Source organism: Drosophila bipectinata, chromosome XL (genome assembly GCF_030179905.1).
Source record: "Drosophila bipectinata strain 14024-0381.07 chromosome XL, DbipHiC1v2, whole genome shotgun sequence".
In the NCBI taxonomy this organism is placed as follows: domain Eukaryota; kingdom Metazoa; phylum Arthropoda; class Insecta; order Diptera; family Drosophilidae; genus Drosophila; species Drosophila bipectinata.
The window spans coordinates 10,358,435-10,384,432 of record NC_091734.1 but is presented as its reverse complement, the minus strand read 5'-3'; the positions used below and the strand labels follow the sequence as shown (position 1 = coordinate 10,384,432).

General features: G+C 34.8%; 2 protein-coding genes across 9 annotated transcripts; both read left to right on the top strand.

Annotated features, from left to right (window-relative positions):
- The first annotated feature begins 211 nt into the window (after positions 1-211).
- On the top strand, positions 212-20,031 carry LOC108134050 (homeobox protein 5). Of its 5 annotated transcripts, XM_017254203.3 has the most exons (6): positions 212-1,364; positions 3,664-3,918; positions 14,976-15,173; positions 16,690-16,772; positions 18,091-18,203; positions 18,271-20,031. In XM_017254203.3, exons 1-6 carry the CDS (start codon positions 727-729, stop codon positions 18,505-18,507), a joined length of 1,524 nt encoding a protein of 507 aa, XP_017109692.2. In that variant the 5' UTR covers positions 212-726; the 3' UTR covers positions 18,508-20,031. The 5 variants fall into 5 exon arrangements, with proteins under 5 accessions (XP_017109692.2, XP_043065791.1, XP_043065792.1 ...); XM_043209856.2 differs by lacking the exons at positions 212-1,364; positions 3,664-3,918 and adding an exon at positions 9,451-9,619; XM_043209857.2 differs by lacking the exons at positions 212-1,364; positions 3,664-3,918 and adding an exon at positions 9,839-9,945.
- A 1,730-nt stretch (positions 20,032-21,761) lies between these two features.
- LOC108134057 (pre-mRNA-splicing factor 38B) lies at positions 21,762-25,516 on the top strand. Of its 4 annotated transcripts, none has more exons than XM_017254219.3 (6): positions 21,762-21,926; positions 22,008-22,181; positions 23,415-23,539; positions 23,631-23,766; positions 24,190-24,296; positions 24,379-25,516. In XM_017254219.3, the coding sequence occupies exons 1-6, from the start codon at positions 21,917-21,919 to the stop codon at positions 25,072-25,074; spliced, it is 1,248 nt and encodes a 415-aa protein (XP_017109708.2). In that variant the 5' UTR covers positions 21,762-21,916; the 3' UTR covers positions 25,075-25,516. The 4 variants fall into 4 exon arrangements, with proteins under 4 accessions (XP_017109708.2, XP_017109711.2, XP_017109709.2 ...); XM_017254222.3 differs by having other exon boundaries at positions 21,763-21,926; positions 24,190-24,307; positions 24,379-24,557; XM_017254220.3 differs by lacking the exons at positions 21,762-21,926; positions 22,008-22,181; positions 23,415-23,539 and having other exon boundaries at positions 23,642-23,776.
- The last annotated feature ends 482 nt before the right edge of the window (positions 25,517-25,998 follow it).

The following is a 25,998-nucleotide window of genomic DNA, read 5'->3' as shown; positions in this document are numbered from 1 at the left end:
TTGTTGTTTTTAAAGGAATTAAAATTTGGCCTACTGATCAAAAATAACTATTCAAAAATATTGATAGTGCCATGCCATCACCAAGGAAGGCACAACAATGGCCCACCACTAATTAGAGTTGCCAACTATCGTTATGGTATTTCGATAAATTTAACAGCGCTCTGTTATGGTCGCGCATAAGGTTAACAGAACCAGCACCAGCAACGATAAACAGAAACAAAGCGGAGCACGAGACGTTTGGATTACAGAAATTGAACGCGCAACCAAATATACACACGATAATCCCACATTCGCACTGGCGTTCGCGTTTTAATAAATGCACATCTAGTTTTATTTATAAACTCGTGTTAGGGCGCCAAGTTCTGCAATCGTTTCGGGAATTATATATATATAAATTTTTTATAAAGTGCAGGTCACTGACGACGACAACGACGCCGTTGCCGCTTCTTCTGCTACCGTCTCTGCCGCTGTCGCTGTCTCTGTCGCTGTTTTCCTGAGCGGTGCTAATGTGCTAATATTTGTTGTTTTTTTCGTTTTTTTAGTTTATTTTTTTATTGTGTTTTTTTTTTTATTGCGACGGAAATTGCCTTTAAACTGAGTGTCGTCCGTGTGTGTGTGTTTGTTGGTTTTTTTTTTGTTGAATTTTTAAATCCAATCAAGCGGTAATTTCTGCACAAGTGTGTGTGTGTGTGTGTCTAAGTCGAAGTACCGTTATTTGGTGCACCTATGCTGGCCCTGGCCCCGCCCACACCGCCGCCCCCTCAAAATGCCCCACTGCTACCATCATCTGTGAAATCGAATATTTTTCCTACCACTGCTGCTGCTGCGACCTCTGCTGCTGCTGCAACCGCAATGCAGTCGACGTCAAACGGTTCTGTCGCAGCTGCCGCCGCTGCTGCTGTCGCCGTCGATGAGCGGACGCGTCTATTGAGCGAGGAGGAGATTACTACTACTACTAGTACTACCGTTACCTCTTCGCCGCCACCTCCTTTATCCGCCACTCCTGCTATTGCTGTCTCTGTTGCGCCGCCCACAACGCTGCCGCTGGTGCATACAACAGCAACAACAACAACAAATATACAACCGTCCCAACAACAACAACAACAAAATAATAATAATAATACAAACAACAATAATGCGGTTAGAAATGTGGTCAATAAAACGAATAAAAATCAAAATCAACACAACAACAACAATGCAACAGGAGAGACAGAGACAGAAATTAATTCAACAGTAATAGCAACAACAACAACAACAGCTGATGAAGAGGATCTGTCCAGCGATCTGAGCGATAAATTCCCACGCCCCCAAAAGAAACCCGGCAAACTGAGTAAACTGGGCACCAAGCAAGTCGGCCTCAAACGGTAAGTTATACTCTCCCCTCACCCCCTCCCCCTCTCTCTTTCTCTTTTATCACCTTTTGTACTTCTTCTTCTCACCTTGTTTTTTGCTAATAAGAATATTTACACTCGAGTGTGAAAATCCACTTAAATACCCGCAAGAGACGCTAATCGTTCCAATACGAAGAAAGGGGCAAGGTGCCAAGGGGAAGGGTAAGGGTAAGGAGGAATCCCGCAAAGAATTCCCATGAAAAATGGCAAAAAGATGTAGACTGGGGAGATAGGGAGAGGGAGAGGAAGAAACAATGGGATACCGCGATTTGTTTAACAAAATATATACATACATACATACATATATACAGATGTACCTGGTAGGTGAGATGGAAAGGAAAGGAGAGAAAGGAAAGGTAGATTTTAAAGAGAGTTTTGGGAGAGAAGTCCAAAATTTAAAGAGAGTTTTGGAATAACTGAGATCTTTAATAAAAAACCTTAATATTCTTTAATTTATTGATTATTTTTAAAGATATTTAAAACTTAGAAGAAATTTTAAGGAAAACTAAGTAAAAATATTTAATAGAAAGCCTTAGAATTATTTGTTTTATTAAGTTTTTAATAAAACCTTGGAAGAATTGAGTAAAATTCTGGGTTTCGGGTTAACTAAGTTCAGATCTTTAATGAAATTCTAAAATACTCATTATTTTATTGATTTTTTGATAGAACCGTAGTGGGTTTTTAAATTTGGAGAAGATTTTAAGGAAAACTAAGTTAAGATCTTTGATTAAAAGCTATAGTATTCATTGTTTTATGGATTTCATAAAAAAGAATCATAGAGATTTAGAAAATAAAGAGAAAAACTAGAAAATTTTTCGAAAATTTCGAGTTTTTTTTACAGAAAACTTAGTTGAGATTTGAAAGACAGTCTTTTAAATAAAACAAAGTTAAGATCTTTGAAAAACAGTAAAATAGTTTAACTATTTTATTGATTTTTAATAGAATTACTTAGTAAATCACACATATAACTTATATTCTTTAAAAAAATATTCTAAAAACTTTATGTTAAATGTATTATTCAGGTTTCCTCAGTATTAACTTAGTATTATCTCTGGTTTTGTCATGTTTTTGTTTTAAAAAATACGTAAAATGTACGTTTTTGTATAAAATTCTTATAGGATCTCTTAGAGAAAGTCTTTAGGAAGTCTTTTAGGAAACTATAATTATGTATATTATTCCCTATAGGTTACTCTATCCATAGGATCTATAAGATTAAAAAAAATGATTCTAAAATCTTAAATCTTAGGTTTTCTTAAGTTTTTGTTTTAAAAAATACCTCAAATATACGTCTTTTAGATCAATATTGAATCTTATTCTTATAATTTATCTAAAAAGACATACATAGATCTTTAAGAGATAGTCTTGTTTTAAAAAAACCATATTAAGCCCTACAGGTTACTAGATCCATAAGATTCTTTAAAAAATATTCTAAAAACTTAGTATTATATATATTTAAATACTCCCCAAGATTTTATTTTAAAAAATGCATCAAATATACGTTTTTTTAGATGAATATTGAATAAAATTCGTATAAGATCATTAAAAGAAAGTCTTTAGGAAGTCTTTTAGGGAACTATAATTATGTATATATCCTCTATAGGTTACTAGATCCTTAAGATCTATAAGATTCTTTTAAAAAATGATTCTGAAAACTTTATATTCAATGTATTTCAAGTTTTATTAAGTTTCCGGCTTAAAAAATAACTAAAATATAGGTTTTTTTTATGGGTATTCGATTAAATTCATATTCTATTATTATAGATCTATTATAATATGATATGATATCATATAATAGTTTAAATCATATAATTACATTTAGTTCTTCTGTTTTAAAGCTTTCAGGAAGTAAAAACTTAAAAAAAACAACTCTTTTAATAAAAAAAACTCATAAAAGTCTCACTCCCATTCCGGTTTTCGGTTTACAATATATAAGGTTGGATATATCTTTATATGGATACCAACTTTTGGGACTGTTTGGACTTAGGATTTCGTAATAAAGCTCTTAAAGGGGTCTCCATATTTAAATATTCTTCAAAGACAGGTTTTACTTTTTAGAATTATGTAGATTTTATAGATTAGTTTAAGAATAAGATGAGATTATCATAAAATAAATAGAAATAGAGACCTCTAAAGAGAAGAAGATCCCTCAACTCTTTCCCTTTTCACCTGTACTCTGTCTATAATTAGATGCTCCTCTAGATGCCTTTATTTTAAGAATATTCTTAAAAATACTTTCCTAAAAATAAAAACTGATACATTTTCTTAATTTTAGCGTCTCCTTTGGCTCCTCGAAAGGCTCTATGGTGGAGACGCTGGTATTCGAGACGCCGACTCCTTTGTCGGAGCACGTGGAGTCCACGTTTGGATTCGATGTTGCCGCTGATGCATTTGCCGCTGCCGCCGCTGGACAGCCGCAGTCGGTGGCTGCGACGCATCCGCATCCGTCGCACCTGCCGCTGTCAGGTAGCTACAGTGGAGACTACACCAAGGCGAACATGGACGATAGCGGCATCGAGGTTCAGGAAGAGTGAGTTTTAATGTTTCAATAAAAAAAAAGCAGTCTCTTTTTTTCCCATCTTTGTGTTTTTAATTTTTTAATTATTTTCGGGCCCTTTTTTTTTGTTTTTTAATGATTGTACGCTTTGGTATGTATGTGCCCTGGATAGGGCCTACTTTTACCTCATTAAAACTTCCGTCTAATGACTTTTTTTTTTTTTTTTGGCAGCTTTCACTTTTGTTAGGCAATGTTTTTTTTGGGGCTAATCCATATATGTATGTAAGTCTGATGTGATCCCCAAGTCACACAGATAATAAGCCTATATAGACATACAACCCAAATAGCGGTTAAAGAACTCTTTCCTTCCTTCCTCCTCGAAGCCCCCAGCGACCAGGAAGCCTCAGACTGAGACACACAAATTTTTAAAATCGATAATTACACAGCCCCACCGTCGTCAGCAGTTTTGATTTAAAAACTTTGTTTGCCTTAAACCACATACAGGGGTCTCTAACTATAAAGAATTCTTGGGGGGACTTAGAAAAGGCTTTCTATTTGGCTAAAATTTTGCAAATAAATGTATTATAAAAAGCTGTTTATGAGAAAAATATTTAAAATTTAAAATTCTAAGTTTTTTTTCTTATATTTTGATCTATAACTCATAAAATAAAAGATAATATTAAATATAATTCAAATAAAACAAAAGATTTAATTAAATTTTCATTATTTTTATTAAAATTATAATAAAACCCAATCCCCACTGTACTTGAAACCCTAGACTTTATATTTCAAAGTTAATTTTTTTATGATAAGAAAATTGCAGAATTGGCAAAATGAAAAATAATTGCGGAAGCAATAAAAAAAAGAACTTAAAAAAAAATAATTCAAAAGGCAATAACCTATTAATCAAATCATTATTAAATCAAATCAAATCAATATTAACCCTAAGCTTAGAATATAAGAATTCCAAACTGTCCAGCAACCACTGTACCTAAAACATCCCACCCCTGGAAAGCTCATCCTTTTGCTCTCACTCTCTCTCTCTTGTACTCTCTCCCACTCCTTTTGCAGGGCACTCTCCCGCTCTCAGTTGTTATCAGTCCGATTGGAAGAAGATGGGTTTGTTTATTTGGGTTCTTCTTCGTCTGGTTGTTCGCATGTGGGTCCGTCCCAACCACCTAGGGAACTCCACCAAATTGGGAGTTTTAATGCGCCGGCGCTCTTACCAGAATACCGTTAAACAGACCGTCATCGTTTTATTACATAATGATGCCTGTTAGTGTGGGTGTGTGTGTGTGTGTATGTGTGCATTTTAAAGCATTATATATGTGTAGGTATATAAGTGGGTCAACTTCATTCGGTGGTTGATGACCCACATCTTTTTCGGGTGCACTGCATCATCGTGTGTATCTGTATCTGTATCTGTAGCTGTATCAGAACGCGTATCTAATGGGTTAACCGAAATTCGAAACGAGCGCTTTAGTTTTTAGTTCTAGCTTAAAGTCGATAACATTAGGGGCGCGCTATTAAGCTCGTTTATCGATTGTAGCTTTAGATATGCGCAACTAATGCGATTAATTAAAGGGCGAACCTATCGTATTAGATCTTAAAGATTTATTTCTTCTTATGGCCATAAATAATGCCATATTTGGAAAGGTGTTTTTTTTTTTAACGATACCTGTCTTATGGTCTTCAAATCAAATTTGCTGACAATTTTTTTTTGTTCTTCTCTCTCGTTCTATCTCTCCTTTTTTTTATTCTTTGATCCGCCTAGGTGGCATATTCCATTTTGGGGAGAGATTAGACTTAACACATGTTGTGACCTTTTTGTTCGCTATGCGTGTTTCTTTTTCCAATTCTTTTTGAATTTCTTTTATGAGTCTCAGAGTGTGTAAGTGTGTGTGTGTGTGTGGTGAGCTTAAAGTTGCCGATAGAGCGTGATGTCATCGCGATTTGAGCTCGTCACTTGCTGTAGAACTTTCTTTCTTTACAGTTAGTCAGTCGAAAAAGAAATAAAAAAAAAACAAAAGAAACAATTAAATGAAAAGAAGAAGAAAAAACAGCTAAGAAAGGCCCGCAATCTGCCTATTGATTACCTAGAAATACTACAAAAAAATATGGTAATTAAGGTGAAAGATCTTTTTCATAAAATTTTTGCAAGCCTGGTTCGAGCTTCATCTCTAAAGCTCCTAGAGATGGTACTTGCAGGATTACGATACTTCTAATTATCGTTCTTTAATTTTTAAAATTCTTATAATATTTTTTTTCAGTTAATACCTTATGAAAGGTGGCTGTTTTGAAGATGCTGACCTCGACATGATTTCATTTCCAATTTTTTTTTTGTTATTGCTCCCCAACTACAGAAATTCGATCGGCTGGTGATGGTGGTGGGCCTTGCACATATCTATAGCTATTGTGAAAGTACACATCACATCTCAAAACTGTCCGGCCTGTCACTCAGTCAATTGATTTTCCGGTACCCACGGCACACTTGACATGCATATACCATCATAATCATCATAATCGTGTTCATAATCATAATTATCATCATAGGCAGACAAGTGCAACAAAAACAAAAACAACAAAAAAAAAGAGAAAAGCCATTGTCACATTTTTTTTTTTTATTTTTTTTTGTAATGCTAACGGTAATTGTGCCGCTGGTCAGCAGTGCGTGTGTAATTACCAAACCGTCTATATAGCCATAGAGACTATAGCTTTAGATCTTCCCATTGTTGGGTGGCTATGGAAATTACCAATTTCCTTTAAAAAAAAATATAACAAAAGGGGTTTTTATTTTTAGATTGTAGTTATAGATTTAAAATAATTTATAACTTTTATTTTTAAAATATTTCTGCCATATTATTAGCCATAAAACTAATAAAAATCCATCAATCACCTCAAATAAGTCAAGAAAATATAGATATATATATAAATATATTTTCCAAATACATCACAGACCATCTTTATATTTATATATTTTGTTTCGATTTTAGGAAAAATCGCAATATATTTGGGAATAATGCCAATTTCTATAGTTTTGTGCCAAAAATGGTATTTTTAATTATTATATACCTTTACAAAAATATATATCAATTTAAAAATAATAAAATATCATTTATTTTGATACCAATGTCATCATCAATCTTTGAGGCGAATCCTTATCATTTTTGTTAGCTGGCTGGCGGAGTGGAGTTATCAAAAATAACCAAAAATAATCTCAAATCACTTAAGGCCCCCGAAAATATTGGGGAGCGTAAATCAAGCGAAGAATTAATCGGGGAGTAGTAAATTCTATATATAGAGCTCTGTGGTCAGACCTTTAGTTATGCATGATGTCGTATTCAAATGGGATCGCTTTTGAGCTGCCAGCCCACCGTGCACTCTGGTCCTATTACCTAGTTACGTGTAGGTACAGTCCGAGAGGGATAAATAGGTGTTGGAGATAAAAAATATAAAAAAATATATACATATAAATAAAATAATAAGAATTATATTTCAAATTATTATTAAAACGGAAACGGAATTATTAGGAACTAAATTTAAAGAATATAAGAGATGAAAGCTTGAGATGGAAGGAATTAGAGATGGAATTATTGGAAATTATATTCAATAGTTATTAGAGAAGGGAACCTGTGATAAAAGGAATTAGAGATGGAAGTATGTGGAATTATATTTAAATTATATTAGAGATGTTATTAACAGGAATTATATTATTATTATATTATATTATTAGAGAAGGGATCTTGAGATGGGAGGAATTAGAGATGAAACTATGTGGCATTATATCTTTAACTAATTAGAGATGGGATGTAAATATGAAAAACATAAATTAATAAAATTATTATCTTTAAACATCTTATAAAATCTGTATCTTGTAATTATTGTTAGAGAACAAAGATTTAATGATTAGAAGTGAATCTAATAAAATCTAATCTAAAGAGATAGAAAAATCGAACCTACAGATGGGACCTAGCGATGAAAAAGTTTATACTTATATATTATAGATAAATTAAACCTTAAATAATACGATTTTATAACTTTTTGTAAGTCGCAGTAATTCCCTATACCATTGACCTCAGGTGTGCTTGTCTATGAAATGGTTCTTTGGCTTGTGAGCGTTCCAAATAGTTTGCCGCATTTGTTCGGATGTTTTTCTGGGATGTCAGTTTGTGTCATTTGGTTCGCTTTTTTTTTTTTTTGTCTATTTTTTTTGTGTTCTTTTCACCGTCTGTTTGACAACAATAGAGGAAATAAATGACCAAGATTTTGGGGGGCGATTGGGGCACAACATTTTTTCGGCAGCCCGGTGGCAACACTGTTTTAATCAACTGGAGAGATATGTACATATGGTCCCACCCCCACTCCCATCCGATCAGCCCCATTCCAGCAGCTTCCCCAATTTTACCTTTATGCTTACTTCTCTCATTCTTGTTATTATTATTTTTTTTTCTCCATTGCTTGTGTATAACATGGGCCAGAGCGAGAGAGAGAGAGAGCGCGCGAGGGAGTAAGCTTAGGCGAGAGAGAGAGTCAGAGCGGCAAAACGGCGACGCGCTGGCTCTCTATCGCCCTTTCAAATCCCCACCACCCATCCAGCCCCCCAACTCGGGGCGTGCTTTTATTACTTTGGTGAGTGCGCAAAAAAGTGATGTCATGTTTGTTGGTTTTAGCAATGTTGCCAGATGTGGCGCATTTACGTTTTGTTTGTTTTCAGTTTTTTTTTTTTTTTCTGCGATTTTACAAAATGCGCGCTTCTTGTTCTTTTGTTGTTTTTGTTATTTTGTGGTTTGTACGGATTTTCTTATTGCGCATCTTGTTGTGTATTTACAAGATGCGACGCAAAAACACTGGACAACAGGAAATATTTTACATGAATCAAAATCTTTATTTTAAGAAAAATTCAATTTTATTTTTTTGTAGCCTAGTGTCATATCTGGTTTTTCTACGGCAGCTGCCAAAATTCCACAATTTGCCGGCTGCTGTGCTGGGGCTGGGGCTGTGTGTTTGTTTTCATTTGTTTGTCCCGAAATGCAAAGATATTCCTAGCCAGGAAATGTGCGAAATGAAAAATTGGGAAATGTTTTTGTTTCGCTTGAAAATAGATCGCAATAAAAGCATGACAAAAGATAGATGTGTGTTTCGGGGGGTGGGGGAGTGAGTGTCTGGAGGAGCACATTAAAAAAAGCTCATTAAACAGCATGTTAATTGTTCTTTGTGTCTTCTGCCGTGAATGTGCTTCTTTTGTAAAATAAAACATTTCAAAACAGTGATTTATGAGTTCAAAAGTTGAACTTTTATGGGTTTTGCCTTCTATTTTTGTCATATTTAACTTAAATAAAAATATGTTGTCTTTTTTGTAAAAAAAACTCCATAAAGTAATCCATTCATGGAACAAACTTTTAAAAGCGCGCCATTACTTTAAGCAACGTGGCAACGCTGGACAAACTTGGAGAGAGGCCCGCACTCACCTCCCACTCTCTTGCGCTCTCTTGCGCTCTCTCATAGTTCCTGCAAACATTCGTGCTGGCGTGCTCGTGCGAGCGTTGCTGTTTTGTATCTTTTACTTTTTAGCAGCAAGTTCAGTTCAGATTCAGTTTAGCCAGGCAATCCAATCGCAACCACAACAGAACGCAAAAGCCGTCTAAAAAAGCGCAACAACAACAAGAAACGAATAGCATCAAATACGCGCCCCTCTTACATTTTTTTTTTGCGCGCGTGGATTTTTTTCAAAACGGTGCGTGTTACTACTAACTTTAGTTAGTAATTCAATTGGTAATATTAAGCTAATATCACTCTTAACGGAAAAGTGCAATCTTAAGAGAGAGAGCTATCTAAATAAATACAAAAAAAAAAAAAAACAAAAAAAGAGGGAAAAAAGTAACAGTTACAGTTACCTTGCCAAAGTCAATCGTGCGTGTGGAAAGAGTGCGCGCTAGGGTGAGACCCCGAGAGGGTGTATGCGTGTGTGGGTGGGTGGGAAAGAGAAGGTGCTAGGGAGAGGCGAGGCGAGGCAAGAGAGGCACACGCAAGTGCAAGTGGTTGGTGTGTGAAAAGGAAACGGTAAAAAAAAGGCTTGAATTAAATAGCAAAATACGGTAAAATGGCACAAAAATTGAACAATGTGAAAGTAATTCGGTCTATTTGGTTCACAGGCCAACCCATACTAATGCCACACAACGGCTAGTAGAGTACTCTTGTAATTGTTGTTGTTGTTGTTGTTTAGTTGCTCCATGGGATGCGCGCAGTGAGTGAGTTCATCGCAAAAAATAATACACACACACACATCTATACATATACTAAATAAGAGAGGGAACGGGAGCGGTAGAGAAGAGAGCGGTAGATGAGCCACCGCACCCGTGGATCTCTCCCCTCCCCTCCCCGCCACCCCCCACTTAGCCCCCCTTTTTGGTCACTTTAAGCTACCCCACTGAACGCAATTAAAATAAATGTATTAGTGTATGTGTGTTTGTGTTAAAATAGCGCCTTGTTTGTACATAAATTAGCTTTAGTCGCTGTTATTTATACTATATGTACATATATATATATACATATTATACAATATAGTATAGGGTACGTGTTGAAATTATAAAATCGAATGAAATTCCTTCAACAACAAAACAAACAAACCTCCGTATTGCAGTTATTCCTCTCCTCCCTCTACTCCCCCCCTCTCTCTCCTCTCATATTTACCTGCAAGCGCTTGTGCGTGCTTGTTTTTATTGCAAGTGTATTGTGTGCTAGTGTATGTGTGTGTGTGTTTGGTTGGTTTTCCATTTTTCAAGTGCAAAATAGCAAAAATGATTTTATTTTTTCCGCTTTTCTCGATTTTTGTTTTCTTCTTCTTTCCAGGTTTTTTTTTTGCGGGTGGGGCCCGTCAGCTGGTCGCATAATTTGTTAAATTAATTTTCACTCTCAATATGGCCATCTCGGTCGCACTCACTACTATACTGCCCCCTTGTCAGTAGTGCCCCCCCCCCTTGGGGCCCTTCTCCTTGCTGCTGCTGCTGCTGCTTCTTCTTGTTCGCGTGTGTGCCCCAAAAACAAAAACCAAAACTAATTGAAAAGCCGCCGCGCTGCCGGCGTCATATCCCACTACCATCAGTGTTGCCCAGTAAGCTCGCCAGCTGATCTTAGAAATGTGGCCAGATTCTAGCTGGAAATCAGGTGTTTTAGTTAAAAAAAATAATAGTTTATACGTTTTTTAACAAGAAACTATATATATTTTTTTAATTTAATAACTTAGATTAATTTTTTACTTCTTTTTGGTATAATTTATTTCTAGTTTTATAAAAATATGGTTGAAATTACACGTATTTTATGAAGAAATAGCAACTGGAATGTGTTTTAGCCTTATTTCAGATTCCTAAAAGGAAAGAAAATTATTTTTAGAAAGAAAATATATATATTTTTCAAGCTTAAATGCTTAAATAGGTAACTTAATCTTTTGAAAACTATAGATAGATTTTATAGATTTTATTACTTTGAAGGAATAACTAAAATATTGATGACTGACTAGATATATTATATTATATTATGATAATATACGTATATATGACTAGATTATGACTTATTATGACCTATTATGACATTATATTATGACTAGATAATTAAAGTTGCCTTTTGGTGGTTTTATTTTGTCTTTTTAAAAAAATGTTTGTCGAATATAGAACTAGAGTAGACCAAAATAGGGGTATTTTTTCGATAGAAGTTACAATTTCTATAAAAAATCCTACATATCTTAAGGATTTTAGGACAAAATTATGTTTCTTGGATGTTCTACGGTTTCTAGAAACTATTTCGATGTTTATCCCTGAGAAACTCTAAATAAGGAACTATACATGAAGTATTTCTTGATTAAACTTACTATACGTACTATACTTACACAGACTATATACAGACTATGTATAGACTATACAGACTATACTAGATTATACTACACTTTCTTCTCATACTATACTGTTTTTTGAAGATTTTCTGTTTTTATTGCACCACTTTCTCTTAAAAACGTATGACCTATAGGCTCCTCCTTATGGTGTCTTAAAATTTCTATCAAGTGGAAAATATATAAAATAGCTCTATTTTAAGAGTAAGTTATAGGAGTTATAGGAGAGTTACCTCTTAAAATCATTATTTTTGATTCCTTAGCTTTTATTTCCTTCTTTTTTTGCTTAATTTCCATAACTATAAAAATATCTCTAAAATATCTCTAAATTCTCACCAAAAACTATTTAAAAACCTCTTAGTTTTAAAGCTAAAAACCTTGTTTTAAAACTGAACCCTAGATCACCTGCCAAAATCCACCTGCTTTTGAAATTTAGCGGGAAAACGGTTAGATTCTCAGCACTGCTCTTGGAGCGTTGGCGGCAATGTGATGATGCTCTCATCGCAGCTGATGCTGTTGGTGTTGTTGTTGTTGTTGTTTTTTTTGTATCTTCAGCATCTACTTCAGTTTCCCATTTACAGTTCATGTTGCTCCCCCGACTACTTTGTCTACTCCTCCTCCATCGCCCCCCACTCCCCTCCCTGGCTAGGTCAGCCTTCTCTTTCTGTCTTCCTGATCTTCTTCTTAATGGCAACAAGTTTTTTCTCGTTTCTTCTCTTATTATTTCTCTTTTTTTTTTTTTTTTTTGGCTTTTAATTTCTCATGTTTTTCTAAGTTCTTTAATTTTCTGGGCACTTGAATCCGCATTTATGAGCTTGATGTTTAAAATGTACTTCTATCTAACCCCGAGCTTCGTGTTTGTATCTTAAAGATACACTTTGGAAATGTATCTTTTGTTGGAAACTTGTTTTTTTTTGAGCTTGTAACCCTTGTTTTGGTTGTTGTTGGTCTTCGTCTTGTTCTTGTTCTTCTTCTTCTTCTTGTTCCAGTTGTAGACAGTTGTACTTGTTATGTAGTTGTTGTTGTTTGTTGTTGTTGTTATTGCATATCAATTTCGGCACATGACGTAATCTTCACATGTTCGGCAAAAAAAAAAAAAAAAAAAAAAAAAACTTTTGGTTATGAAGTGTATTTGAAATGTAAACAGATAGTAGATGTGTATGTGTGTGTGTGTGTGTGTGTGGTGGTGATAGTGGAGTGGGTGGTTTTTAGGGTGGTGTGGGCTAATATATAGTGTGTCAATGATTTGTTTGGTTCGATTTTAAGGAAAAAAAAAATAAAAAAATTCTATTAAATTATGATTCGAGATGGCGATGATCTTGGAGTCTCTTTTATTTTTGTTCCTCTTTCTGCTGCGTATTCGTAGATCGCTTTACAGTGCGTTTCGGTTCAGTAAACCTATGGATTTTTTTTTTTTTTTACACTATCTCGTAGCCGTCATAAATGAAGTCATCGACATAAACCAGTTATATAGATAAAAAAAAAAACAACAAAAAATGTAAAAAAAAAAAAAAAAACTTACCTGTAAAATAAAGTGCGCCATAAAATCAAATCCATTTGTTTAAACTGATTTATCAAGTTGATTCCAAGGCCAATACAGAATTGGGAAAATAAAATCCAAAAAAGCGTTTTTAAACTGGATTAAAGCAAGTTCAGGGTCAAGATTGGGTCTAAAGGTAAAGTTTATAAAGAAACGAGGGGGTTTTAAGGGGGGTTTCTTCTTAAAAAAGACTAGAGATTGCTTAGATAGTTTGCTTATAGGGTTTAGACAATAAACTAAGTTAAAGTTTTAACTAAAAATGTATCTTTAAGGTCAGAGTTCGCATCTAAAGCATTAGGAAATTGAAAAAATACATCTTTAGGAGCTTAGGAGGGTTTCCTACTCAAAAGAGCTAAAGAATAATTGCAGAATTTGTAAAAAAAGTTAAGAATTTAAAGTAAGTTTAAAGTTTAAACCAAAAATGAATTTTTAGGTACAAGTTCGAAACTGTAGTGAGGAGAAAATCATAAAAAGATGTATATTTTTTAGGTTTTCTTTATATTCTTAGGCCAAAAAATGTTAAAATAACTAAAAATAAACATTTTTTGAATCAAGAATGAGTCTAAAGTAAAGAAAGCTTAAGTTTCTAAAGAAAAAAGGGTATTTAAATGAGGGTTTGTTCTAAAAAAAATGATACAAAATTCTTAAAAACTTTATATTCCCATCAAAATTGTAGTTTTCAGTCAAGCTATAGTCTATAAATTATAGCCAGGGAAAAATCTTTTAAAAAAATTATATTTTTGAGGTAGTTTTTATAGATATTTATAATTAAAAATAAACAGACATTCAAAAATATTCATTTTAAAGTTAAAGTTAAGAAAGAGAGAAGGCGGTTTTAAGGGGTTTTCTTTTTAAAAAAAAGCTAAAAATTGCTTATAAATTTGGTAAAAAGTTTAAATAAGGAGTTCAAAAGTAACTTACTTTCATAAAAGCTAAAAAAAACTCTCCTAGACAAAAAATAGCTTAAATTAAGAGTTCAAAACTATGCCAAAGTTTTCTTCTATTTAAAAATGATTCAAAAAAACAGTTGATTCTATAATTTTTAATAAGGTTTAGTTTAAGTAGGCCATACATTTTAGGAATTTTAAGTTGAAATCAAGTAACCCCTGACCCTCAAATCAAACGTGTCATTGGTGAAAATTGTATTCATTCCTTCAATCATATTTGGAGAAAAAACTTCCCTGGAAAAATAAAACTAAAAAAGAAAAGAAAAGTGGAAAATGAGTCGTTATATGTGGAATAGTTTTCCCGAAGATGAGGATGAAGATTTAATGGCGCAGGCCTATGAGTCAATGGAGTATATAGACGAAGGTCCCGGTTCCACCGATTATGATGATGAAGAGTATGAAGATATTGAGGATAATGTTGAGAATCAGGTGGTGGACTTGTCCTTCCAGAATAGTCCCATATCGGATGCCGTCAAGCAGAGCCTGATGGAAGAGTAAAGTTTTTTTTATTTTTTTTATTTTAATTCTACTTCTATTGCCAATTTAGCAAATGACTTAATTTAATTGACATTGAGGTGAGTTGGGTATGGCCAGCTCCTCTCTAGATGACGCACTTGCTCAACTATTCCTAAGGTCACATGCGGTGATGCGTGATTTTTTTTTCTCTCTCTCGAATTCTTTCTAATTCTCTAATTTATTTATTTTTTTTATTTTTTTTCAGAGCGGAGCGCTCGATTGTACGCGTTTCGATTTACCAAAGCAACCAGCCGCAGCAGATCTGTCCACCGGCAGAGTATCTGCTGGATTCGATAGACGGCGGACTCGCCTACAACTACAGCTTGGACTACGAGACGGCGGTGGCGGCGATGCAGCAGCAGCACCAGCTCGGCCTGGGAGCGGCCTATGACCGCCAACAGAGGTACTATCGGAAGGGTATTTTAATAAGAAGAGTATTAAGAAATTATTATTAGTTTTGTATGAAAAGTGGTCTTAGGAAGTAGGGCAAAGGATTATCTCATACCGTTTTATTATTAAATCCTTATTATTATTAAGGATTATTATATCGTGTTGTGTAGAAAATGTCCGTATAAAGTGTCCGTCTGTCCTAATGAGATCCTTATGAGGTCCCTAAATCCTGATTAAACCTCCTTTTGTCCTTAGAATCTCTAGAATGGATGAAAATAAGACTTAAGATCATTATATACCATCATAAGTATCGGGTATTAGATAGTTCTTTATTATTCTTTAAATTCCAAGTTAGGATCTCGATCTTTTATGAGTTATTACCCGCTTCTTATAGAATATCTCTATAATATTATAAAATAATATAGTTTTGTATAGATACTGTCCTTAGAAAGGGTCTCTTTCTCCTTAAAATCTCTAGAATCTTAGGAAATAGGAGTATGGTTCATAATATACCATCTTAAGTACCGGTTATCATACAGTCCCTATGTGATTCTTAATAAAAGTTAGTTCATTATGAGTTAGGATCTAGATCTATTCCCATAATATTGATGATATAATGTAGTTTGTCTGATATTCTGTCTGATATCTTCAGAAATGAGAGTAAGGATTATTATATTTCCTTATAAGTACCGCATATCATATAGTCCTTTGATTCTTAATACCTAAAGTTAGGATCTAGATCTTTAATTGTTTTATTATCTGTTTCTTATAGACTATCTCCATAATATTATATAATTATATAGGTAGTTCTGCCTAAACACAGGCTATGTAAAGTTCCTTTTGTCCTTAAAACTGAGGAATGCAAGGAAATGAGACTTAGAATCTTCATATACCACAATAAGTACCGGGTTTTTTTAGTCCTATCTGACTTCTAACCTTATAAGTTAAGATCTTAGTAGATCTTTTCATATTTTAATAATAAGATTAAGAAGCCTAATAAGATTATATACTCTAGTTTCTTATAAAAACTGTCCGTTTATTCTTAGGAACTCAGGGATCTAATTCCAAGAAAGATAAGAACCATCATATTTCAACATAAATACCATTTTTTAAATAGTCCTGTACAACTCTTCCAACTCCTTGAGCTAATATCTATATAGATCTTGTTATATTTTAATAATAGAAGTGTAAAAATAAGCTTTTTCCTTTCATAAGAATAAGAAGAGCATTGTCTTACAATATACCTTTTAATACCAAAGTATATCAAGATCACATTCATGATCTGCATAATAAACCCGATTCATAGTCTGTTTTTAGATCTTCAAGACTCTGCGATGATCATCATAATCTGTGTCAAGAAACTCAATATATATAGGGCCTAGATTCTAAGCATAGATATATAGTCCTTCTTTATAGTTTTTACTACTTTATTTATAACTATTATTACTTATTCATATTTTTTAATACTTTATTGTTTTAAATTTCATAATTATAATAATATTAATTCCTATTGCATCCTTGCCTTGCAGCACTGATTCCGGCTGGGATAACCCATTTCGTCCAGGCGGCGATCTCTCCAGAGAGGCTGATGAAATCGTCAACATGATTAGGGGTAAGTTATGGGGTTTATTTTTGGAAACTAGGTCTATAGGCCCTACAGATCTATAATCATATATTATAGAATTCATTATAGAATTTATAAAAGGGCTATGTTTTATTGAGATATTTGTGAAATATCTTTAAACTTTAATAATTTATGGGCTCTTTTTAGGGATTTGGAACTTATAGAGCCTTATAGAGCATCACATATCGTAGAATCCATTGTAGAATCTATGAAAGCACTATTTTTTAAAGAAAAGTGTGATATAGCCTTAAATTTTAATGAATTATTGGGTTTATTATATTGGGTTTCAGGGATTTAGGGCTTCTATATAGAACATCTATATTTGGGGCCTTATAAAACATCTTATATCTCTGTAGAATTTATCAAATCACTTTTTTTTAACAAGATATTTTAGGTATATCTTTAAATATTAATGAGTTATGGGTTCTTTTTAGGGTTTTGAGGTTTCTATAGCCTTATAGACTATCTCATATCATAGAATTCATTAAAGAATTCATAAAATCACTATTTTTTCTAAAGATAAGTGAAGTATTTCTTTAAATTTTAATAAGTTATGGGGTTGTTTTCAAGATTTGAAGCTTTTAGAACCTAATCTACCATATTCGGAATTATAATATCATTATAGAATCAAAGAAAGTACTATTTTTCGTCAAGATATTTATAATTTAGCTTCAAACTTTAAAATTTTAATAAAATATGGGTTTGTTTTAGGGATTTGGTTCTTTCAGAGCCCCATCTATCATAATCAGAATCATAGAATCATTATAGAATCTTAAAAAATCCTTATATTTTCTTAAGATAATTAAGATTTAGCTTCAAACATTTTCAAATTCTATCCAAATTTTCTTTTAAAATTTGTATATTTTTATTTATTTCACATTCCATCACGTTTATTTATTTTTCATTTCCAGCAAAATTAAGATTTAATATTTAAGAGGTCAGAAAGTATATAATTTTTTGACATTTTAGTTTATTTCCTTTTTGGAAAAATCATTGAAAATTGCACGTTTTATTCCTGAAATTCTTGAAATATTATTTTCAATCATTATTTTCAAAGAAAATATCAAAGTCAAGTCGTATAATGGACTTTTAATGATCTATAATGTTTATAATTAGTAGGAATACATATAATATCTATAATATCTATAATATTTTAATGATCTAGGGGGTTTCCTCATAACTAGTTTTGTGGGAAAAACTTGTGGGTGGGAAAATAATAATAAACTGTAATACTGATGGTTTCCCCTTTCCGCTTTTTTTTCTTCTCTTTGATGCATTTCGTAATGGACCTCCCCCCTTTTTTTAGGAGGTAAACCCATCACACCCACAGAGGACCGTACAATAGGCAATGGTAGCGCACATGCGGATGATAATTGCAATGGCGGAACAGTGATTGGCGAGAGCGTGACCAAAACAAACGTGAGTATATATATAGCAGATACCCCCCTTAATGGGTTACCTAATCATCCACTACCTTCCTTTACAGCTCTCGCAGAATCAAGCAACAGCACAAAATGGTACAAATTCCCATGCCGGCAAGCTGGAGGCTGGCGACAAGTCAGCGACGTCGGCGGATCAGAGCAACGGTGGTGGTGGTGCCAACAATGGGGTTACCAATCTGGGACAGGTCTCCAAGCAGGTGGTACCGGGACCCACCTCTGCCAGTCACGTGGTCATCGACGAGAAGAAGAACAAGAAGAAGGGATGCTGTGTGATCCAATAATCAGCACAGCGGAGAAAAGAGAGCAGAAGAGAAGAGAAGAGAAAATGTGGTGGAGGAGGATCAGAAACACGAAAAAGAAGATCAGAAAGGACGAAAATGCATAAACATAAGCGATGATGATAATGAAGAAGAGCAAGATAAAGAAGAAGAGATGGAGGGGGACATTATTTTCCGGCTAACGGTGTGTTTTTGGATGTTAATGTTTTTTGGGGAAACAGGAAACCGGAACCGGAGTTGTTGATATTTTTCATGCCGCCTAAAACGCTTGGCTTTGCTTTCAATTGCAACAACAACAAAAACAAAAACAAAAACAAAAACAAAACAAAAACACTCAAAAAAAAAAATAGAACGAAAACCTTAAAGCTCTCTGACCAACAACTTAAGAAGAAAAAAAAAATATAACTATCTGGCAACCATCTGGCAGCTAACGGAGAGAAGAACACGACAGAACAAGAAGCAGCAGGAGCAGGAGCAGGAGCAGCAGCAGCGCAACACTGAGAGCCAAAATTATAGCAACAGCTGGACAAAAAAACAAAAAAATGGCTAAAAAAAATCCAAACTTGAATTGTAAATCCTTAAAAAAAAAGAATGGATCTAAGATTAAAAATACTTATATATTTATATATATAGATATATATATTCATGTATATGTTATATATAATTATATATATTTATATATATTTGTTAGTCTGGAATAATTGCAATTCAACATTATTATACATACATTATACATACATTTTTTTTTTCGTTACATTTATTTTTTTTTTGTAACGCGACTTTTGACCTAAAACTCAATATATAGATTACACATACATGTGTACATATGGATGTGTATGGATTTTTAATAATTGTAAAATTTAGTGCAGCTCTTTAAAAGATGGAACGTTCCTCGATAAAAAATTCGAAAAACAAAAAAAATATAAAAATTTAAATCGAAGAACGTTTTTGCTGCTTTCATGCATAAATGATTAAAAAAAAAAACGAAAAGCATAAAAAAAAATTAATCTAAAGAAAAATGTATTTATTTTTATTTATATGAGGACGATGATGCTGATGAAAGTAAATTAAATGTTAAAACTTAAAACAAATATACACACACCCACACATACATATACAAAACACACACACACACGCGTATATACTAAATATATACACATATATATATATATATATGAAGAAAAATAAAGCGAAAACGAGAACGATGAACAGATGAAATAGTAGAAAATGAAATTAAAAAGAAAAAAACAACAAATCCCAATTTTCTAAGGCTAAAAAAGTAATGAGAAATTATTTTTTAATAACATTATATACATATATACATGATTCACACACTGTGGGCTCTGAAAGTGTGGGTGCACTGACTTTTGGGGCCCACTGTTAGCGGCTGATCAAAGAAAAAATAACTGTAAACGATGTAAGCTCGACCGACCGACCGGTGCTGGGACAAAAGAGGGTTTAAATAAGAGAAGCTTATACATTTCTCTTTGAAGAAGCTTCAATTGAAAAGAGAGAGAGAGATAGAGAGAACAAAAGAGGCCAGGAAAAGTGTAGAAAAAAAGGAAGAACCACCGTTTTTTTTTTCAGCTTAGTTAGGCACCACACCACCACCCCCTTTGCACCACAGCCACCTCACCCCTCTCACTCAGTATTTTTTTTAGTTGAAAAAAAAAATAAAATAAATAAAAAAAAATCAAAAGCAATGAAGCAGGAAAATCAAGCAAAGCGAGGTACAAGACAGTTTACACTGAGCGAAAATATATAAAAAAAAGCAGCAACCAAATAGCAAAGTAAAGAGAACACCGAAAAAGGAAGTAACACCCACACTCTCACTCACACACCCACACTTACACACCTACAGCCTAGCATCTATGTGCTGCATTTGATAAACGTAAAGTAAATAAATTAAAAAAAAAAAACAAAAAATACAAAATACAAAATAAAAACAAGTATATATATGTATATGTATACATAAACAGACCGATATATAAAAAAAAAATAGCAATATTGTTTCCAAACCAAATTATGCAAAAAATCCGCAAAACAAATCAGTAAAAAACCGGCAGCCAGAGCAGCAATAAAATCAATATTTAATATTGTAAATTTCCGATTCCAAAAAAAAAAAAAAAGAAAACAAAACCAACAAAATGTTAAGTTATTGTATAAAAAAAAATCCTAAATAAAAAAGAAGAAAATAAAAAATCTATGAAATTGTGTTTTCTTTAGCATAGTTTTGTGGGTCATCCTAAAATTAAAGCCTACTTCTAGGCTCGGGGCTCATATATACATATATTTTATGACAAAAGGATGTGTGGATTATAGCCAATCGATATACATAGATAATTGATTTCAAGTTTGGAGACAAAGAAACCGTTTATTGTTTGACAGATAATTAAATAATCAATAATCTATCTATAAAATGGTTAATACAAATAATGTGGCAGGTTTTAAATGCTTTATTGGAATTATTCTTAAATTCACTGAGATTAAAGTACTTAATAAGGAAATTTTAATATAAACTTAATAAGTATAATCTATAAAGAATATTAAATCAATATTCTATAACTAACTATAACTATAGTTAAAAAAGAAGAATTTGCGAAGTTTTGCATATTTTTTTTATATTTTCTCTATTTTAAAAGAAAAAAAAACCAATAAACTAACAAGAATTGAGGTTTATTATTATTTTATGTAGAAATTTTAATATTTCCTTATTTAAGATAAATATTAAGGATTTTTTTATTACAGTGTAAATACACACACACACTCTTAAGAAAATAAATAGTAATTTTATGATGATGAAGTAACTAATTTTGATATTTTTATTAATAGTATTTATTTACCAAATATTGGTACGTTTTTACTTTAGTTTCCTACGCTATAAGGATCAAGTATAGATACTTCAATTAATTTCTTTAATTTTATTTTTTAATCAAAACATGATGCTTGGATATTATGACATCCGCATGTTTAAATAAATAAAAACTATACTTTTTGCGATATTTCAGGTATTTTAAACGATATAAAAAATACATTACAAAATAAAAATATGTTTAATTACAATAAAAATATAAAAACTAAAAAATTACGATTTTTTTTTATATATTTTAACAAAGAAATTGTAGTTTAAGTAACATTTTCTTTATATTTAAATTTTGTAATTTCTAGTCACACAATTATTTCAAATTTCAATCCTAACTATCGATTGTCGGATCACAGTCACTATCGAAATATCGATATAAGCAAATATTTTCGATATCGGCAGCCGAGTGCCACCACTGGCCCACGAAAAAGAACGTCTCGCTTGGCGAATTGTGTGTTCGTTGCTCTGCTGTTGAATTTTTCGCGCGCAGATACCCCGTGAAGCTGTGGAATTAATGCCCGCCATTGAGGAGAAGCACTAGTTGTTGGAATGGAGGAAGGTAAGTCCAGATCCTGTCCAGCATTTCCCTCCAAAACAGTATATACTCATGCGTTCCAACCTCCCCCCTTCTACCAAGCAGAGTATTCGGCGTCATCTTCGGCCGGCGGCGGCGGCGGCGGTGGCGGAGCTGCCAGTGGGAAGAAGGCCGGCGTGGGCAAGCAGCACAACACGCTGCCCTTTTGGGGCAACGAGACCTCAATGAACCTCAATCCCCTGATCCTGGCCAACATTCAGAGCTCTAGCTACTTCAAAGGTGAGTCTGTGCTCTGACCATCAAATTTTTACCGCCTTTTTTTTGTTCTGCCAGTTTCAGTGTGTTTTTGTTTTTGTTGAAAGAAAGCGTTGCTAATCTTCCAAGACTTCATAGATTCTTCTGGTGCTTCTTCAAGAATCTTCAAGCTTTATAGTTTATATTGCGAGAAATATGGATAATTGAAAGAAATTATTTTTATAGTCTTGTATAAGTATATTTTAAGTGTGGTCTATTTCATAACTCGTTATATGTATGATTAGATCTGGTAATATATGACCTCTGTTATCCCCAACAAGTTCTTGAAAGTTCTATGTAAGAAGAGGGACTATTTATTGTTATTTTTGAAGAAGGAGAAGTTTTAAAAAAAAGGATAACTACTTGCTATGATAGTTCTTATAATTGTTGAGAGTTAGTATATATAAGAGTTAGTATTCACTTCAAAGAGTCAATATTTGTAAAGAGCTTGTATGAATATTAGAAGTGTTTAAGGATAACTAAGACTTTAGTTGTCATAGTCTTTTATCTTATAGTTTAAAATGTGTATCTTTTAGTTTCAAATGTTAAGACTATGCTAGACAAGCTTGGAAGGATCCTTACTCTCCAACTAAAATGGATATTGAAGTCCAAAGAAAGCAAAGGCTTATAGACACAGCAGGAGCAGCTAAGAAGCTTGGAACTATCAAGGATAGGACTACTGTCAGAGGAAGAAGACTATTCTCTAGAGCAAGGGAAGAAGGAGCATGCTTGAGAGGAAATAAGAACTAATACCAGGCCTTAAAAGAATCTAGGAGTCTCTAGGATGCTAAGCCTATCTGGAAAGGTTTAGAAATTAATTAAGTTCATTGTTCTTTTTATTCTGTGTCTATTGTTCTTATAAGTATATGTATATCTAAGAGATAACCTCAGCTAACTACCCTTAGTTAGTACAAAGCTATTCTATCTGTAGAAACTTCTAGCTGTATCATGCATAGAATTACCTTGTAGAAGATGATGCTTTCTTAGGAAACCATCTTTTAAGAGTCTGACAAGAAAAGATAGATTAGTCTAAGATACCTTATAGACTTTACAAGACAAGCTAGACCAGAATAAGAGCTATAACCTAATTATATAAGAAAGAATAGATGCATTAAGACACAATTATAACTACTTTCCATCCCTAAACCCCATAATCTAGACTATACTAGTTTCCTTCTTAAAAAGTCCCTTATATAATCCATTTCTCTAATATTCCAGTACACCTTTTCAAGCTGAAAACCTACCACGAGGTTGTGGACGAGATCTACTACCAGGTCAAGCACATGGAGCCCTGGGAGCGCGGCAGCCGAAAGACCTCCGGCCAGACGGGCATGTGCGGCGGTGTGAGTGGTTTATGAAATGTAGCGCTAATCGTTGGCGATGCTCACCATTGATTTTATCAAGTTAGATACTAAATTCAGTATTTTATTCCAGGTGCGTGGCGTCGGCGCCGGCGGCATCGTTTCCACGGCCTATTGCCTGCTCTATAAGCTGTATACGTTGCGCCTCACCCGGAAACAGATCAACGGGCTGCTCAATCACACAGACTCGGCCTACATCCGGGCACTAGGTAGGTGTTGGTAAGTTGCATGAGTTCAGCCACAGTCATGATGATGCCGTCGCTTGCTCCTGCTCCCCCTTTTTTTGCACTACACACTGTATCAGACCTTATAGAGGGTTACGGGGTGGGTCGTGGGTTACGGTGGATGTTTGCCCATCGAACAGGTTTATTTGCACTATAGGTCCAATTTCAAGTTTTAATTGTTTCCCAGAGACTATAGATCCGATCTCCAGCTGCCGTTTCAAGTTCTGGTAGGCTGAAGAAGGGAAGAGCTAATTAAAAAAGGGGGTTTTTAAATAAAAGGTTCAAGAGGTTAAACTAGAAGCTATATTGCCAATCCCCCCCCCCGCCCGAACAACTCCTCTCCCATTAGAAAGCTTTAGTCCCCTTCATCCTTAAATCACTCCCTAATATTAGTATCCTCCTTCTTAGGTTTCATGTATTTACGTTACACGCAACCACCTGGTGATCTGTACGACTGGTATGAGGACTACCTGCAGGACGAGGAGGAGATCGACGTGAAGGCGGGCGGCGGCCAGGTGAGTCAACTGTATGAGCACCAATCACATCTCCCCAGCACCCTCTTGAAGCGTTTTTGCCGCTAAACTGCCTCGATTTCAGGTCCTCACCATTGGCCAGATGGTGTACCAGTTCATGACCAAGCTGGACTGGTTCTCGACACTCTTCCCGCGCATACCCGTGCCCATCCAGAAACAGATCGAGAAACGGATAGAGCAGTATTGCCGCGAGCAGGGCATCACCGTCAGCCAGTTGAGTACGGGTCGCCCGCCAGCGGGGACGGCGGCAGGTGCCGGCGGAGCTGGCCAGGACGGTGACTACCAGGACTATGACGAGAGCGCCGGACCCGGCCGAGATCAAGGCGGAGGCGGTGGCGGAGGACGAGGGCAGGTAGGCCGGCCCGCCGCCTATCCACCTCCACCGATGAACAACTACCGCAACGATCATGACGATCGTGACTACTATGCCCCCAACTCGGGACCCTCCTATGGCCGGGGAGGACGTGGCGGCTACGAGGACTACCCACCGGCGCCCTTGGAGCGGGAGCGCGACAGAGACAGGGAGCGGGAACGGGACAGGGATCGGGATAGGGAACGAGAGAAGGACCACGACCGCCACCGCAGCAAGCACAAGAAGAAGCACAAGCACAGACAGAGCTCGCGCAGCCGGAGCAGAAGCCGGAGTCGCCACCGTTCCGAGCGGCACGAGCGCAAGCGGGAAGGGGTCAGCGGTTATGAGCGGAGCAGCCGGAGTCGCCACAACGATCACTACGAGGAGCGGGATCGACGCTATCGGTGAAGACTTATCCAAAAAAAAAATAAAAAAAAATCCAAACAAAAAGTGAAACCCTCCCCTCTCTCCTAGCCACACATAGAGTTCAGTTCCAGTCCCGATCCTAGACCCGTTTCCAATCCACGTCCACTCCCACTCCGCCCACTGTTTACGTTGCTTCTCAACTTTGTGTACTCCAAGCAACAAACTAACTAATCATATTTTTTTTTTGTCAATTATAAAAATGATTTATTCTAATATGAGGACGACCACCAGACAGAGGGGTCTCCAAACTCAGGTTCTATACGACTATTGCCCACAGATCACAATTGTAAACGCAGACACCTAGACACAATCAGACGAACAGCATTAAGGCTATATATTGTAATTTTTGACCATGCGTATGCTGATTAAATAGTTTCAAAGTTGTGTTTTATGCAAATAAAGTCAAAAGTAATTTGTTTAAAAACTGTTTCTTTTTTGAGGAAGAAGATTGAGAATTGGCAAAGATATAGCCATCCCTGAGGGCCCTATAGGGGAAAAGCCCATTTTCAGGGGTCCCATCGCAAAAAATGGACAAAAAATCTAAAAAATACTTTGTCTCAGGATTTTGATGCAGAATGGTGGCAAATCGATCTAGAAATCGTTTAATGTAATCCGCTTGAGAATCGGATGAGAATTGGCAAAGATATAGCCATCCCTGTGAGCCCTATAGGGGAAAAGCCCATTTTCAGGGGTCCCATCACGAAAAATGGACAAAAAATGTAAAAAATATTTTGTCTCAGGATTTTGATGCAGAATGGTGGCAAATCGATCTAGAAATCGTTTAAAACACTCCGCTTGAGGATCGGATAGGAATTGGCCAAGATATAGCCATCCCTGTGAGCCCTATAGGGGAAAAGCCCATTTTCAAGGGGTCCCATCACGAAAAATGGACAAAAAATCTAAAAA